This window comes from Neolamprologus multifasciatus, chromosome 15 (genome assembly GCF_963576455.1).
Source record: "Neolamprologus multifasciatus chromosome 15, fNeoMul1.2, whole genome shotgun sequence".
Lineage (NCBI taxonomy): Eukaryota > Metazoa > Chordata > Actinopteri > Cichliformes > Cichlidae > Neolamprologus > Neolamprologus multifasciatus.
In genome coordinates, this window is record NC_140453.1 from 12,843,000 (window position 1) to 12,861,046 (window position 18,047).

The window sequence follows — 18,047 nt, forward strand, 5'->3', positions numbered from 1 at the left end:
AAATGAAATAAAAAATATATCTTATCTTTAAACTCGGATAAGTCATGAAATCAGACTGTATTTTAACGTAAGTCTTCATTTTACGTACACAGCATTCACCAAAATCCTTTATTTTGAAGGCCATCAAGGTGACGTGCATATTCGTAATCTGACTAACTTCACGCAATCCCCAGGCTGCTAGAAGGAAAGGGAGACATGGCTGAAACCATAGCTGATACAAGAAGGCTTTACACCAAGCCTCAGAACTTAAATGACGCCTATGGACCTCCGAGTAACTTTCTAGAGATTGATGTAAGCAACCCTGAGACGGTCGGGGTGGGCAGAGGCAGATACACCACGTACGAAGTCAGACTGAAGGTGAGCCTACCGTAACAAGTGCAAATGGCGCTAGCTTTTAAGCTACACACCTAAGCACGCAAACATATCTTTTCTGCAGTCACAGAAAGTTGTAATTTTTCTGACATCGCGATTTTTGCCGCCACTAAGACATTCAAAGGGTCGATATTTAAAAGTGTGGGCTATTAAGAAGTATCAAATTGTCCGTTGCTAAAGGAATTAGTCGACGCTTGCTAGGAAGCTAGCAGCCTTTATCTGACTGCACGGTTACCTGACGTTACACTGTCTGCTCAACGTTGTTGGTGTACATAAAGCTGTTTGACTGCATGTTAATTAAAACATATTTAAAAGTGTTTGATAACGTGTGTCTGTTGACGGCGACATTGCTTCGGGAAAGAAGGGGTGTGCGCGCGCGTGTGTGTGTTTACATTAGCCTCAAGTGTTTTTCCACAGCGCAGTTGAAATATGTCTACAAATAAACTGCAGTTATATAACCTCGGTTTGAGCGAAACACATAACCTTCTCAAAGACTTAACGTCTTTCTGAACAGTTGATCTCCAGCCACACCCCATTGTCTGAGTGCAAGCCACAGATAACAGCATTGGTCACACTTAATGACAAACCTGAGGTGAGGACTGGCCTGTATGACTAAATGGTGCACTGGGACATAATGCGAACATTTTGGTTGATATAGTATTTTACTTTGTAGCTTTTCTGACGTGACAAATCACCAGAAGCCACCCCAAGTACTATAGGCTAAAGGAGAACATACTTTTGAGTCAGCTTCTCTGGAGCTATAAAGACAGGATGCAGGATGCTGCCTGATCCTGTCCAGTTTCACCCACCCCCTTACAACACACTTCCTTCCTCCAACTTGTAGAGGAGAACAAAAGGTGTTTTTTTTTTTTTTCGTATAAAGAATTCTTTTTGTCACTTTACTATCTATTTGGCTGTCAGTGTACATTTTTTTAAAATTTGAAATTCTGGGATGGCAGCTAATGCTGTGTAGAAATGTAACAGTGTTGTTGAGCAATAGGTCGGGATGACAACTGTTAGAGAGTCAGCAATTGCAAAACACATCCTGTGTATCTTTCTGTCACTGCAACTTTGTGGTCAGAGTAAAAATCAGCCTGGAATAGCTGAGGTCAGCTGATACATTTCTTTCAGTGCTGATACAAATCACTAGTAACCAAAATCAAACTATTAAAATAACAAATCATAGTCAACATTAACTCCAACACTAACCTTTGTTAGGCTTTTTGTGTCTTAAAACTGTTGCAATGTAACAACAACAAAAGAACAAATGTATCTTTTTAAGATCTGTTCTCAAAGATGAAGTGTATTTTTTTCTGGGAACTTGTAATTATAGAAATAAATCACTGTAATTGTGATATTTGGCAAGATAGTTAGTTCGGTTAAGTATTTGGAAAATCACTTTTTTTTTTTTTTGCCTCTTTACACAACTGCTGTGGATTTTAATTAAACTCTCCAGATGTGATAGAACTGCAATGATGCGCCCGCATCCTCATGACTTGGTGACAGCTTTAATTCAAGAAGCCTTGAACCAATTTTTATACTTTTTCCCATTTTTAGATGCTCAAAAATAATTAATAACTGACTAACATTTTCTTTGTCAGATGAGATCTGTTCCCTTGTTGTTTTATTGCAAATTAAATTTAATTAAATTAAACCTAACAGAGAGGTGGAAATGATCAGACTGGCCGAATCAGCAACACCAAAAGGCCTGAAAGACTACAGAATACAACTAAAATAGGGGGTTTCCATGGTTAAGGAAAGCAGCTTCACAACATCTAACCAAGTCATGAGGCGGTCTACAGTCAAGAGATACCTTCATAAATGTAAATAACAAAGGGTTTACAACAAGGTGCAAATCACTGGTTGCACTCAAGTACAAGCAGCCCTGATTAGACTGTCAGAAACCATCTAGAAGAGTCTGCATAGTTTTGAAATAATATTTGAACACATGCAAACAAGATGAACTTGTACCAGAATGATTGGTGTGCAGACTTCAATCATACTTGAAGAGAAAATAATGGAGAGGGAGAGAAGTGGATCATGATCTAAAGCATGCCATATTACCTGTCAAACATGGTGGAGACATTTTTTATGGCACTTTCATGTATGACTGTCAGTGAAATTAGTGTTTATTTATTATGTGACTGTTGAAAAGTAGCAGAATGAATTGTGAAGACTACAGGGCTATACTTTCTGCTGAGATTCACTCAAAAGATCCTGCAAAATGGATTGGACAGTACTTCATAGTGCAAATGAGTAGTGTCCCAAATCATACTGCAAAAGCAGCCCAAGTGTTTCTCAACTCAAAGAAATATTGTGAAGTTCTTTTTTTTTTCTTCAAGTCGGTCACCAGATCTAAAGTAAATAGAGCATGCGTTTCACTTGCTGAAGACAGAGCTAAGGTTAGAGAGATCAGTTGGACACCTTTTGGAGTAAATGTGTCAAAGCAAGTCACAGGATGAAACAGCATATTAAAAGCACTCCTTAAAATGGTTAGCTTCTATAATTACCTTTGAGCCTCTAGAAATTTATATGTATAAAATGTAAATCTCCTGAAAGTCTGCATTTCTATCTTGTCTCGATAGTTTGATTTATAGTCCACTGTGATTGTGTCCTGAGACAAGAGTTGTGTCATTTTCCAAATACTTATGGACCTAAATGTATCTGGCAATCCACCTTTGAAACATCAAACCTGCTTAAATCTGCAAATGCTTTTCTTTGATCCTGTTTATGGCACAGTACCCACAGTGTTGATAGGATAAATGTCTTACAAAATAAAAATGTAAATATAAACTAAAGGTCGCTTGCTCTATTATTGAAGTTTTAAATCATATCATACATGGAAACGGGAGTTTACGTGGTTGTCATAAAACGATTGATTTTAAGAGTTTTTTAGAACAATGAAAAGTTTGAACATTTTTATTTCAGTGACAACTTAGCAGTCTGCCTGTGCTGATAATCTCAGTGAAAGCTCCATGGTGAGCAACTTGGACAACCTTGGACCGTTTGCTTCAGCTGCTGGTGCTTTTGTCAGATATTAAATGTCATGCCTACATCAGGAATTTTGTGAGAATGCTAAAATATAAGTCTTATTTGACATGCAGACACAACAAGCAGGCAGTTAGATTCTCAAGAAAAGAAAAAAGACACATTTTAGCTGGGTTAGCCACGAGGTAAACGTTGTATTTTTTACAGTATTTTCAAGCTTTAAGAACTCTTTTAAAGGCTTGTCAGTTTTGCCACATAAGCCAGGCAATTTTGTATAAATGTAACTATTATTGGACCTTTTGTGTTCGATTTTAAATACACAGACTGTCAGACAGTCACTATAGGCTCATCTGATTGCTCCATCTCCTCATCTCTAAATTGTCATCTTGGTTGACTGACACCCCTGTAGTTACTGGCCCGGAGTATTTAGATTGGTTACCAGCCCTCAAGTATTTAGTCGTTTTCCTTTACCTTTAAGAAACGAGTTGAGAGGAGAGAAGCTGTCTCCAGGCATTAGCGTTGAATATAAGGCTACTGTACTTGATTAGCGTGTAATAATTAGCATATGCGTGTAATCAGCATTATTGTGCACCTCATAGCCCTGTGTGACCCTGCTTTGCATAAGACCACAGAAGAAGCGGTGCATCCCTCACTTCTCAACAAATGTGGTGTCAACTTAGCTTTGCTTCTCTCCTTCTCCTTTCTTTAGCTTTCTTTGGAAGCGTTTTACTCCATCTCCAGCCATTAAAGAGTGTTTGCCACAAGGCCTAGGTCTGGAATGCGTAGTGTTTGCTTTGCCCCTTCATTGCTTTTTTTCCCCTCTTCCCCCTCTTCATCTACCTTTCTTTTAATATTTCAGAATACTTGAAATATATCATCTCATTACTCTGTACTGTTTCCGTTCCTAACCTTTTCCCCTGTTCTCACTGCTGTGCCGCTATCCACCCCAAAATCGAGAGAGCTCTTGTGGCCGCAGTGAGAGAGTCTGCCTAATCCCCTCATTGAGAAAAGAGAAGAATTGAACCAGGCCAGGGTGGCTGGGTGGGTGTGTGTGTGGTGAGGGGGAGCTGGAGCATTTACTCCCCATCCTCACCCTCCAACTCACCCCCCCCCCCCACCCACCCATGGGAGGGCAGAAAGCCACCCCCTCACCAGATTTCATCCTGTTGCCTACTTTTCCCATTTTACTCCCAGCTGTGTGCAGTCACTTTCCTGGTTCATACCGTGTAACCATTGTTCCCCATGATAACTGAAATCATCAAGTTTGCTCCGAGACTGTTGAAATAAGAGTCATTCATTTGGCCTGTGACTCACCGGCGGTGTTGGGATGCTCACAAAGTTAGTGGCGAGACAAATTGTTTAAACATTGTTTACTGTGGCTGTGAGGCATAGTCACTTGTTGGCAGACGGGCCTGCGTTTGGCGTTTGAAATTAATGGGATCAATCTCTCACTCTATGCATCAGTTTTTTAACGAAGTGGAAGCTAAGTTCACACCGAAAGGAGGCGGATATCTCATTTTGCATGAGCAGACTCGTAATGTCGGGGGTCATGCTGAAACAATGGATATCTGTTCCAATCCAAATCCCTTCGTTTTAAGGGTAGTTTTTGAAGTGGCTTACGGTTGCTTTTTTCTGCTTCTGCACATTTTTCATGTTCCTAATGGAGAGAGTTGTTTTTCATGAGTCCTATCATATCACCTTAATGGTCTTTTAGTTTTTTCTGTGTAGTGTCTGGCAATACAACATAGTGTATTTGTTTGGACCCTCAGCAAACAGGGGGTTGGAGCTGGGATGGGGGTGTATTGGGGGTGTATGTGTGTGGAGTAGGAGGAATGGGTGATGGATATTATCAAAATTTTAGTTGGTTCCCATCTCATCCAGAGAGCACATTCAGGGGAGCGAACTTTGGGATCTCACTTTGTTTATGGATAGGAGTACATAAAAGGGCTCTTATAGCTGTGTCTCTCACTTTCACTCAGTCTTCTACCCCTCCTCTTCTCTTCTCCCATAGCTTCTCCCTCTCTCTTTTCCATTTGGGCACCAGGGTGAGGGCGGGGGCCTTTGGTCATTAATAAAATGGGGAGAGATGGTGTGTGTGGGTGTGTGTGGATTGTGGGGGGAGGAGGGGAGGCTTGTCAGGCACAGTCAAGTGTAATCCAAAGTCTACAGCATCCTCTTCGACAACTATTTTAATGGAAATGGGGAACATATTGTATCAAGGCTACCATATCCTACTTGAAATGACAGTATCAAAAGTGGGAGTTGATACTATGGCAACAAAGCAGCTTTTTGCCAGCTAGGCGAGTTGGAGAGAGGGTAGGCTGTCAGGCCGCAGAGGCCGGCAAGCGAGGGAACGAGTGAGAGAGTACATGGAGAGGCGAGAGCAAAAGACCCATAGCCCCATAGCCCCAAGTCTTTTGTTCGGGGTCTTTTTTTCCCATTTTGGAATATGATGCAATGAGATGGTATTATGTTGCCATTTTTAATGCTATTATTCTGAAAGGGGACTATATGGGAGGGGTGAGAAGGGGGCATGGGGGAGGTTTAGGATGTGCACTCTCAAACTTGACTTAATCCATCCTGCTAAAAGCTAATGCATGGTGGCCTTGAACTATTCTCTCAGGAGATGAGTGATCTTTGTCCCCTCTCTCCCTCTCTCTGTGTCTCGCGGTTTTTAAGGGTTCTGCCTCTTTTCAACCCATTTTCAATGAGCCTAAGGTATTGTGTCCCACACATTATGAATCACATGCTCTTCCTATGGAGCGTAGATTGCACCTTGAACACTCATAATTGAAAGTGAAGCAAGCAGATCCACTTTGAAGGAGGTACATGTAGCTTTATGCTCCTATTTTAATGATGTCTAAAAATCTATTTTTCCACCTTTGCTTTTAATGTGGCCATTAATTTCTCATTTCTGTATTTTTCTACCTTTGCAAATGTCATATTTGTGCCTTTTGCTTGCTGTTTTCTCTGGCTTTCCTCTTTTATCTGTCTTTTATAAACTGAGGAAAGCATCTTTTTTTTCTTCCTTTTTTTGTCCCTTTAAAAAAAAAAAACAAATAAAAAAAATCAGTTAATAAAATCCTAAGACCTGACTGGGTGTGGGCTGGTCCCCTGTTCTGATCACTGTGAGGGGTTAGTAAGTTGATACACCCTGGTCCTAACCTCTAACCAGCCGTGAAAAGAACAGAGGCCGGGGAAACCTGATCTTTGACTCTCACGCACCGCCTCTTTCTATGTGTTCGTGTTAGAGAGAGAAAGCATGAGTGAGACCTCTCATTTTTCAGTTCTGTCGTTTTCGTTCCTCCCCTTGTCCTGAAAGGCCAATCTCTTAATCACAGGGTTATGGTGGGTGAGGGAACTGAAAGGCCAGGTGACTTTCTTTCCTTACACTCTCACTGCTTGCTTCATTGTCTTGAGATAAGTGGTCTGGGTTCTAGTGTGCATACAAGCAGGCTTGAATGCTTTGGACTATTATATTTACATTGTTAAATGTGTGACTGGTCAAATCCTGTGCCTAACACCTGTGCCTGCATACCTCCTCTGTCAATGTGTGCTCGCACATGGATAAGTGTTTTCTGTGTTCACGTGATGGGATTAGAGTCACGGCGGTGGCAGATTACCTGTAACTGTGATCTGTTGTGGTGGGGATTAACTTTGTGGCACTCCGTGCTGTGAGGTAACATGACGCAGCAGGGACGGACCACGGTGAGAGGAGAGCGGAGTTAATGCCAGAGCACTGGGGCGATAAAGCTAAGATAATCCACTTCTCCTGTGACCTGAGAACGAGGAGGAGTGAGGGGTTCATTGACAGCTTCACCTGGAAAGAACTTGAAATAATTGAAAAAGGAAGTTTTTTGGTGGGATGTTTATTCACACACAAAAAAAAAACAGTTGAAAGAGGGAGTGGCAGATATTGTGCCCAGTGTAAGGAAATACTCCTACAGTTAATACAGTGTCACCTGAACCAGGTTATTTCACTTGGTTTTATGTTTTAAATGTAATAAATGTGGCCTTATTTATTTAAAATAATCTTACGAATTTCCTTTTTTATGTATAGTCCAGGCTCTGAATATTACATCAGTTAATATTTATTGATGTAATTTGGCGTATTCGTCCTAAGGGGGGAAAAAGGGGGCTAAACTCTGTTTTCAAATCAGCTTGTTTATAACCCCAATTCCCAAAAAAATATTGCGATCCTTTGTGATTTGTGAGTAAGACAAAGTGGAAAACTGTTCTGTGGTCAGACACATTGAATTCATCATTGATTCAAACTCTTTTTGGAAAACATGAACGCTGCATCCTCTCAACTAAAGAGGAGTGTGACCATCTGACTTATTATCAGCGCTCCGTTCAAAAGCCTCTATGCATGTGGTATGGGGGTGTGTTAGTGGAATTGGCAGCTTGAACATCTGAAAGGCCAGCATCAATGATAAAAGGTATATACAGGTTTTAGATCAACAAATTCTCCCATATAGATAAGGTCTTTTTATGGAATTCCTTGCACATTTTGGCCAAGACACTGCTAAACGGCATAGCTATTACAATAAATCAGTTTCACAAAAACAACAACAACATCTTTTTAATCTAGGGCTATGCTTAATCCATGCCTGGGAAACTGATCTAGTGTTCTAACTGCTGTTTTTCAAGTAATTGAATGCTTGGCAGTTTCAGGGTTAGTGCATTCACAATTTAAATAGCTTGCATGTGGTGCAGAATGAACTAAGGAGTTGGACCTACAGTTGTGTTTTTTTCAATCTTTACTTAATGTCCATGTAAGGCTTGTATAGTTGACCCGAAATAACCGAGGAGTGACCTTTAAGTACTATAAGTCTCTGTGTCACAAACAGTATCTGCTATTTTCATATATGTGCTTTGTTGCTATCAATTCACATATTTCTGCCTGTCTCATCTGCCATGTAAATTAAACATTAAAAAATAAATCTCTTTGCAGTTACATCATTAAATACCAATGCCTCAACTCCATTCAGTAAGCTTCTACGTTCACTACTTGGGAATACTTGTGTCAGTGTTAAGGGATCAGTTATTCCTGCAATTTCAGTTAGAAATTCCAGTTAGATTAAAACACAAAAATGTCTGCAGAGTCATGAAAACTTGTTAGAAAAAAGGCAGAGCAAACAGCTAGAAAATGGTTAAGCTAAATGTAAATGGACAGGTACTTGTATAGCACCTTTCTCTTCAGTTTGAGCACTCATAGAGCTTTTTACTACAACTCTCATTCACTCAATCCCATACATTCATGCAGCACTTTTATCTATGCCCAAGCACTTTTATCTAACGTTTATATACACTCAAACTCCGATGGATGCAAAAAACGTTGGCAATTATCAGTATCAGGGTTTAGTATCTTGACTGAAGATACTTCTACAGATGGACTGGAGTAGCTGGAGATTGATCCACCAACCTTTCACTTGGTAGACAACCTACTCTACCTGCTCTTCCACAGCCACCTCAGAAGCTTTTATTATATGTTGGCATACAGGGCTTTCTTATTTACTGCAGTTTATTAGTGTTGTTGCATCCTGTCTGTGAAATGTTAATAATTCTTTGCAGATTTCTGACATAGAGAGATCAATCGCTGGATCTTATATTATGTGTTATTATGCTCACAAGTTAATGTATACAAACCTTTTAGTTGTACACAGGTGATTTGTGCCCTCTAGTGTGTATCAGTTGTGGTTTTGAGGTGGTCCATTTGACAGTTATGAAGTCCCGTGAGATTGAAAAGGAAACGGTCAGCTGAGAATATCTTATAAGATAAACGATCAATAGATGGCCAGCTTTACTGTAATACTGAAATGGTTGGTAAGAAAGCAAAAGAAAATTGTTGTGTTTAGCTGAACTCATAAATAAATCAGGAAAACTCAATGGACCAAAAGCACTGACTTTTTAAGTGAGATCACCTGTAATAGTATTCAAATCCACATTTGGAAGACGGTGGGGTATATTGATGAAGGGGTCATGTGAAAGATCAGTATGTCTACACGAGTCCAGAGTTTAACCCAATCATCAGCTCAAGAAAACATATTCTGTGCGATTGAGTAAATTGCCCAGGTAGCATTTATTTTACAGTTAAACATCAAATCAGTCGTGGTTGACGAGCGACTCTCTTCATCATTGCTAAGGATGTGACAGATGAGTTTGTTCTTTCCCACTCAACACGGGTGGGATCCATAATTTTGAAGGTTGAGGATAGGACAGAGCAAAGACTGAAGAAAACAAATGCCCATATTTTTCCCATTCAAACACCACAAGAGGAGTCTCAAGGGCAGAAAATGTGACTTAGTTTTGCAGATCAAGGGAAATAAAAAGGAAAAAGACTGAAAAGGGGAGACCATGAGAGAGAGAAAAGACCACTCCTGGTCTTCTTCCTCTTCAATTAGTCTTGCACAGAGCAGGCAAAGCTTCCAACCTCTCTAGTTTCTCTTCTCCTTCTTTATGACCACGTACACCCACCTCCTTTCTCTTTTGTTCAGCCATTTACTCAGCCTTCTAGTTAACTCTCCATCCCCTTTACCGCACACAGTCACAGTCGTCTGCTCATCGATCAGTCTGCTGCTCGCGCTGTATTCATGCTGCACCTACTTGCTCAATTGCTTTGCTCTTGTGATTCCTTCTTCCATGAATTCTGACCCTCTGTGAATGTAGCCTGCCAATGAAATGCTCATTCACTCCCTCCTTGTTTGTACATTGTCATGGGATGGCCATGTGCTGTCAGGAATAGTGAAGAGTTTTGGCATTGTGCCGTAATGTGCTGTTTGCTTCAATGTTCTCTGTCAATGTCGAAACATCTCCTCTTTTTAAAATAAAATTCACTCTCAAGTGCTTGTCAACAGCAACTTGGAATTATGCACACATCTGTGTGAACGCACAAAAAAAATTGGCAAAGCATTCTGAGTGGGACAGACCTTGGTTAGCAAAATGTGGAATTTCTTTTCGCCTTGAGGCCAATTTCTGTTCAGTTTGGTTCGATTTGAAGGAGTCTTTGTTTTTTTTTCCCCCCCTCCTTTTTCCCTATAACTAAGTCAGAGTAGATAAGACAAAACTATGCCCAAAACCAAGTCAATAAAACCTTCTTCTCTAGCTCTTTCAAGTTAGCTCAAGCTCTCCCTGAAAGCTTTTTAGTGATAATTTTCTGATATTCATATGATTGCCACAGAAAGTACAAACCTTTGTTTTGTTTTTAGTTATCACATTTTCTTAAAACATGTTTCCAATAAATTAATGTCTTGGTGAGTTTGTTTGTTAACTCTTGGGGAACACTTAGGGCTGTTCGATATAACGATATATATCGGATGACGATATAAAAACGTCTATAGTTTCATTTTACGCTATCGTTTGTTTCATGGTGTCACAAAATAAACTGTTTACTGCAATATTTTTTCACCGTTTTGATGGTCACTGTAGTGGCTATATTAATTTCTTAAAGTTCTCTCTTTCTCTTATATTTAATATAACCATACTACGGACGGACAAGCGCCTGTTTTGATTAGCAACAACGACGGTAAAACCATTGCGTGTCCGCTTGTTTATGTTCCACATAAACCTTTCACAATAAAGCTCAAGCTCCTGTTGAGACTTTTCAAAATAAACTGAATCACGTGAAAGAGCGGATTATTTAAGGATGAGAAGTAAAAATGAGCCGCCAGGTGCTAAAAAATACACCTTAGACTCAAACGTTAGAACAGGCTTTTCCCCGCAGCACGCTGTGTAATAAATACACACAAAGAAAACGGCGGCTGTTACAACTTATGTCTAAAAATGTATAGTTTCATGCATCGGTTAAAAAGCGCAGCTTCCCGCAAGTCGAACTGCCCGAGAGTCACAGAATTTACAGAAATGCAAAATTTTTGTGATTTATATCGTTATCGGACGATAGAATTCTTATATCGGGATATGAGATTTTGGTCATATCGCACAGCCCTAGGAACACTTCCAACAGTACAGAGATACTGCTTTGCAGTTTGGTGGTTGTATCAAATAAAAGTACCCAGCACACTTGAAATAACAGAATTGGCCTAATACAGCAAACGAAAACAGAACTACAACTAGTGATTATTTTATTATCAATCAATCCGTCTGTTTTTTTTTTTTCCTCCGTTGATTTAATATTTACCTGGTTTTGGTGGCGTTTACAGTTGCGTGTGTAAACATCGCACATATAGAAAAGTTTTGAATGAATTTGTAGGCATGTAGAGTGAGGTCATGTTCACAAATCAATAAAATGTTACATCCACCAAGGTCTTTGTGGTTAACTTAATGTTTTATTCGTAAAAAATTAACAAAAACTTTGAAAGTGTGGTTGTTACAAATACACCGTATATTATCAACATGTATTAACAAGTATTGTATGAAGACTTAAAATATGTCACATTTAACCCCTGACCTCTCCTCAAGGTCCGTAGTGAGTGAGCGGAAGTTCAAAGTGATAATAATGGTATACAGAGCTGTATAGATCAGGTACATTTGGAGTATCCAATGCCAGCTTTTTCTTATAACTTTATGTACATTAAAGTGACAGGTTAGAACTGTTTAAGTAACAATTTTAATACATGTATAATGTACCTGAATAAGAATTATTTTTTTAGAAAGCAAATTACACTTCAGATTTCTTTGTTTCTGGATCTGGAGGCTTTGTCTAAGCAGGGAAACCTATTGTTTAGGAGACCACTTCAATTAGTTCTTGCACCTTCAGCGCTGGTATAAATGGTATGGAGCTGTGGCGATGACTCTGTTTGCATGAAAACCCATCGATACAGTGAGTGAGTAAATCTGCGATAGACTGGTGACTTGTCCAGGGTGTATCCTCCTCACCCGGTGTCAGCTTGGATGCAGTTCCCACGGCACTGAAGTGGATGAGAGAGTAAGAAAATGGATGGATATGAAATGTCAGACAGTAGTACTCAGCTTTGAGTGCTCAGTCCAAAAGCACTATATAAGAATGAGTCTATTTAACATTTCCTTGCTTAGTTTGAGCAACAGTCTGAAGTAAAAATCAATCCCATAGTTGCTGATCAGTTTTCTTTTTATTTTCCATTCATTTGAGCTTTAAAATAAAGATTTACTTTATCACATTGTGGTGATAAATCCATAACTTTATTTAAATAAAACGGGCATCATTTTCATTATCCTCACCATCAACCTGTAGGAACAACAAAGTGTCTTAGTAAGCCACTTTGAGATCTGGTAACTGGTTACAGATTAGGATTTTCTTCGTTGTTGTCCTTTAGTGCCGACTCGTGTCCTACGGACAGGTTCATAATCACTTTTATTCGTCAGGATAAAAGTGTGAACTCAGCTTTCTGAGCTTTACTTTGAACCACTTTGACCTACCTGAAATTTTCTTAGTGTATATCAAGCTACTTCTTGAAAAACTGTGATTTCATTTGAATAACTGCAGCCAGAGTTTAAGGACAATTTCTTTGTAAACCACAACAGCTCTTAAAATTGACACCTGTAACAGTCTGCTACTTGTGTTTGTCCACAGACCAACCTACCCATCTTCAAGCTGAAGGAGTCTTGTGTACGGAGGCGGTACAGCGACTTTGAGTGGCTCAGAGCGGAGCTGGAGAGGGAGAGCAAGGTGAGCCATTGTAGTGAACTCTACACAAAGGCTGCTCGAGTACTTAGCTTATCAAATCAGCATATAACATTGACCACATCTGCAGTGTTTTGCTATGAAAGAGAAAGGAGTTTTGTGCATCTTTGGGTTGTTAAAGAACATTTTTTTTCCCTGTCTAGGTTCAGCCCATAAACAGTTTCAGAAATGACACACAAAAAGCATTGACAAAACCCATATTTAAATAGTTTGAGTTGTGCAAATTTCTCATAATTTGTTGTAACAATGAAAAACTTTCGATTTTGCGCTTTCTTTCTTTCTTTTTTTTTCTTTCTAATGGGAAATCTGTTCTCTCAGGTGGTTGTACCACCTCTCCCGGGGAAAGCTCTTTTCCGGCAGCTTCCTTTCCGAGGGGATGATGGCATATTTGATGACTCTTTCATCGAGGAGCGGAGACAGGGTCTGGAGCAGTTTCTCAACAAGTAAGCCTGTCCACGTCTCAGTCTTTATCCATTCTCCCACAATGCATCCATGAGGTTAAAACAATTTCTTCTTAACAATTTCTTCTTTGCAGCTGCAGTCGTTTTCCGCTTCTGCCGTTGCTAGTTTAATTTTTTATTTTTTTTATTTAACTCTGACGAACAATGAAGCACGTTGTGCAATAACTAGATTCAACTTTTTCACTTCTCTTCATATTGTTAACAAACTGAACCCTCGGAGACGGGCAGGTCTTTTTCCTCACTATCCTCCTTAATTCTCCTTTATAATTACCTCGCAAAGGACAAGAACAACCAAAGAGGACTCAAGTGCGCACCCCCACAACATAATTTTTCCCACATTTGTTTTGTTGTTGATGTGTAATTTATGTTAATTGCAGCTCAAATTACAGCGCATGGTTCCACGGGATGGTGTGTGCACCTCTGCTTATTTTTGATCCAGCATGTCCTCGTTTTCAGCTGCGGAACAATAAAAGTTACAGTGTGATTGTAATTATTTGCTTTGATTGCAGACTTGGCCATTATCTTTGTTTCATGTGCAAATGTTTCCTGTTGGAATATTAAGTGTGCAAAGACAGTTGAGGAAAATTAAAATCCATAAATGTTTTTTTTCTTCTTCATTCATTTATTTATTTTTAAAGGAGACAAGAATGTGTTGGTAATTAAGATTTCTCCCTCCCTGTGCTTTCTGTGAATGAAACACTGCTGTTAATCATATTATTGTTCAGACTTAACACCGGCTGATGTGGCTGGCAGCATTGTTAAATCTGTGATTGAGAGCATTGTGAAGAGGAAATCTTTTGGAATGCTAAACATGATTATCCCTGCAAAACGAGTGAGGAGGAGGAGAAGAGCAAACAATCTTTTTTTTTTTTTTTTTTTTTAATGATAGGCTAGTCAAACATAATGCTGGCTTCAGGTAAGAGGAAATGGCTTAAAGATTGTAAAGATGCTCCTGCTGCGCCTTACGTCCATATCAACATTTCCAAACCTATTAAACAGTATTTGTTGGTAGCTAGCCTGATGTTTCCGGTGACTGCCCTGGTATTTGACCTCTGGCTCAGTCCCTTTGCAGCTTAATTTGTATGAAATATTTCCTATCAGAGGTTAAGACGCATGCATACAGTGCGTGTAGTCTTATCATGTTGATGTGTTCTGAGCAGTTTGTCGTTTACAAAAAGAGCCGTTTAAGGGTCTCAGGTGCACTGGCTCATTCTCGTTAAGCCGCTTTGCGTCATCTGAAGGGACATTGAGGGAAACTCGATGTCAGAGTGGCTTTAACAGAGCCCCAAACATCCAATATTTTCCACAAGAACTACCACTCTGACTGGGAGGGGGGTCATAAAATATTGATTCATTTAAGTCCTACCGGGATTTAAAGATGTTTGAGAACACCAAATACTCCAGAGCCTCTTATCAATCCCTCAAACTAGAATCAGAGTCACTTTGTGAGATAGTGGAAGGAGATAGGCAGTCTGCTAGTTTTCCTGTTTGCCTTGGTGTGACTTAATTCTAGGTTATACATCTTTGCTCATTTCTGAGTCGAAAGGGGGAAAACGGATTACTACTCCCAAGTGAACAGTTTTTGTGGCTGTCAATATGTTTGTAAATGTGTGATAAAGTTGTTGTAAATTTACGGTTAAATGGCAAATTCAAATAAGAACAGTAACTTTTAACCATTAAACTACTGATATGTTAACTAGATCAGTTCAGATCAGCTCTTTATTCTCCATTAGTATAAATTACTTCAGCGTAATTATTTTTCAGAGTAGTTTAAATTATTTGTTAGTGAATCAGTGACATTGTTGACTGAAATCTATCCCAAATCTAAACTGCGCACTAAATTTAAACAGGTTTGACTTTGAATGCTCTCATATAATATAATATAGTATATTTTAGAGACCGTAGGGAGATGACAAGTAAAAGGGTTCAAACAAAGGTGGGAAATTCTTTGCCTTTCACACACACAAAAATAAGAGTGTTATAACTGTTTATAAATGGTGCCCAAGTAACTTCAGGAATGCCTAATTGAAGTTGTGCACTTATTGTAGTGTTTGAAGTTCATTCTGTGTCGTCGGTGGTTAAGACACTAAACAGTAAATGAGAAGCAGCTTTTAATGACAGGCGAGTACCTAGATGTGTTATTAAGCAGTGTTAGCTTGTAAAACTTTTTGTAGTTTGACTGGGGTTTTTTTTATTGTTTGGATTTTTTTTTTAAACTACATGTTTGTTTTGTGTCTTGATCAGATTTTGTATTGTTGTTACTGCACTTACCTATTCTTACATGTTTTACTCTGTTTTGTTGTACGACTGCTTCTTTGTGAAAGTAAATTTTACTTACCTACTCAGCTTGCTTATTAACTAAATTCAACAAAAGTTACACTTAAATGTTTTTCCCCATATGCCACAGTGGCACTTTTGAAGGATGTGAGGGCATGTATGTGTAAATATATACTTTAAAACGCAGTTATACTCAGTAAAATTCTTTTAAAAGCATTGTATCAATCCTTATGCATTTACGTGTTACTAGAGTCTGATAGGATTGAAATACAGCAAAACATCCGACATGACCAGTTTATTGTGCAGGCCGTAAATAACCCATTAAAAGTGGGCGAGTCACTTTTTTTTGTGCTTTTTAAAGCGTGCACACAAAAGATAGCATCCTTTAGAAATACTTGCATAAAAATGTTGAATGCTAAATAATTGTCCTTCTAGCACAATTTAAAAAAAAAAAAAAAAAAAAATCCCCACACTTCTCACGTCCATTTCAGTAATTCATGCGAAATCTTGTTTCCTGTTTGTGCTCATCCCTGTTTAAACTCATCAAAGCTTCATGTTTGAATGTCCACTTTTGCTTTTGTTTTCCAGAGTGGCCGGTCACCCTCTAGCTCAGAATGAGCGATGCCTGCACATGTTTCTACAGGATGAGTCTGTTGACAAGAACTACACCCCATCCAAAGTCAGGCAAGCCTGAGGGAAAGAAAAAATAAATAAATAAATGGATGGCTCTGCTTGGCCTGGTCTCACTCAGCCCTGCTCAGCCTCGCTTGGCCCAACAACCCAAAGCTCTTTTCACTGCTCCAGGTTTCTCTCAAACAAACATTTTAATGACAATATCTCCCATCCCACCCCCTCCGCCCAGAAAAATTATATAATTCACTGCCTCTTTTAGTTTAGTTATCCTGATCTGTGTTTGTTTTCACCTTCTAATCAGAGTCAAGAATGTTTGACACGTAACTGTGGTTGAAAGTAATTTATAGCAATTTCTCTTTGTCTGGAAATGCCACTAACATGGATATATTAATGTATTTATCATTTAGCTATGTCTTAAATATATTCATTTATATAGTAACATTGAATGAGTGTTCTGTATATGCAAAGCTCTCGTAATGACCCACAGCGTTTCTCGTCCAGTACGGCATGTTGCTCACCACCGACCTACCAACTAAACACAAAAAACACACATGCAACGACGAGGGTTGACTTTCAAATCACACTTAGGTGTTCTTCTCCGAAAAAGGAGGCATGCGTATGTGTGCGTGTGTGTATATTGACCAGCACCTGCCCAATTATCACAAATGATTTTCTAGCAAGAGATTTACACAGAGGGAACTGCAGTATTTCTACTGGCTATATGCATTTTGAGATTTGTATACTGCTGTGCCATTTTTGTTTATTTTGAATATTTTCCAATAAAATAGGTGAAATGTCTCCACGTGTGAGTGCATTTGTTGTCGCTTCGGGCCGTTTGCCTGTCTCGCTACCCGCTTTGGACAGTCAGTCAGGACCAGTGCAGTCATCCTAACTTTATTGTACCTGTTTAATAAATACTGTACAACATGTATAAGAACTATAGCTATTCAAAGACAGCCCTGAGTTTGGACTTAAACTAGAGTTACTTCTATAGGTGAACCATGCTAAAGACACAAATGATGCAGTCTATGACTTGTGACAGATTAAGCTTGAATTAGTACAAGATGTATTTGGGCCAGGTCACTATGCTTAATGAATGCAAGATACAGAAGCTTTTTTTTTTTTCTTTGCTTTTGTATCACATGTGCCACCACAATAAAAGTAAAAAGCCATTTCTTCTTGCCTTCAGGACTATTTGTAAGGTCTGACCTTTTTTATAATAATAACATATCTGTACATTATTTTTTTTAAGCACACTGCCTCCCACATGCTGCACATATAAGATGTGAGGACTTTTGACCCGTGTAGTTCCATGTAAAACTTTTGAATTTGAACATGGGGTTTGATTGCAGCTTCATATGTCCTGTGAGAGCAAGCACTGCTCTGATTTTGGAGAGATTAATCCCAAATGAACCATTTTATGTAATACAAATCTCATTTGGTGGCAAAGAAAAAATGTAAAATATGTTATTCATTACTTGATAAAGCACTAACAAATCAAATGAACGGACACAGAGTTGGTTATTACTGATGAGCTTCAGGTGTTCACAAGAAATCCTGCATTAAATCAAGATGCATGCATTAGTGTTTAATAATTTAGTACGAGCTCTACATCCTTATAAAGTGTCACTGTAATTAGATATGAAACCAACACCACTGTTTGCTATGATGCCAGGGCTCCAGCTGGTAGTTTTACT

The 18,047-nt window shown here is 39.1% G+C and overlaps 1 protein-coding gene across 1 annotated transcript; it reads left to right on the top strand.

Moving 5' to 3' along the window:
• Window positions 1-145: 145 nt before the first annotated feature.
• Window positions 146-17,148, top strand: snx3 (sorting nexin 3). The gene is made up of 4 exons (XM_085134182.1): window positions 146-357; window positions 12,869-12,964; window positions 13,298-13,422; window positions 16,306-17,148. The coding sequence occupies exons 1-4, from the start codon at window positions 196-198 to the stop codon at window positions 16,409-16,411; spliced, it is 489 nt and encodes a 162-aa protein (XP_084990308.1). The 5' UTR covers window positions 146-195; the 3' UTR covers window positions 16,412-17,148.
• Window positions 17,149-18,047: the final 899 nt, after the last annotated feature.

Coding starts and splice junctions, on each gene's coding strand:
- snx3 (XM_085134182.1), top strand. CDS start 196: ATGGCTGAAACCATAGCTGATACAAGAAGGCTTTACACCAAGCCTCAG. Junction 358..12,868: donor CGTACGAAGTCAGACTGAAG/GTGAGCCTACCG, acceptor GTTTGTCCACAG/ACCAACCTACCCATCTTCAA. Junction 13,423..16,305: donor CTGGAGCAGTTTCTCAACAA/GTAAGCCTGTCC, acceptor TTTGTTTTCCAG/AGTGGCCGGTCACCCTCTAG.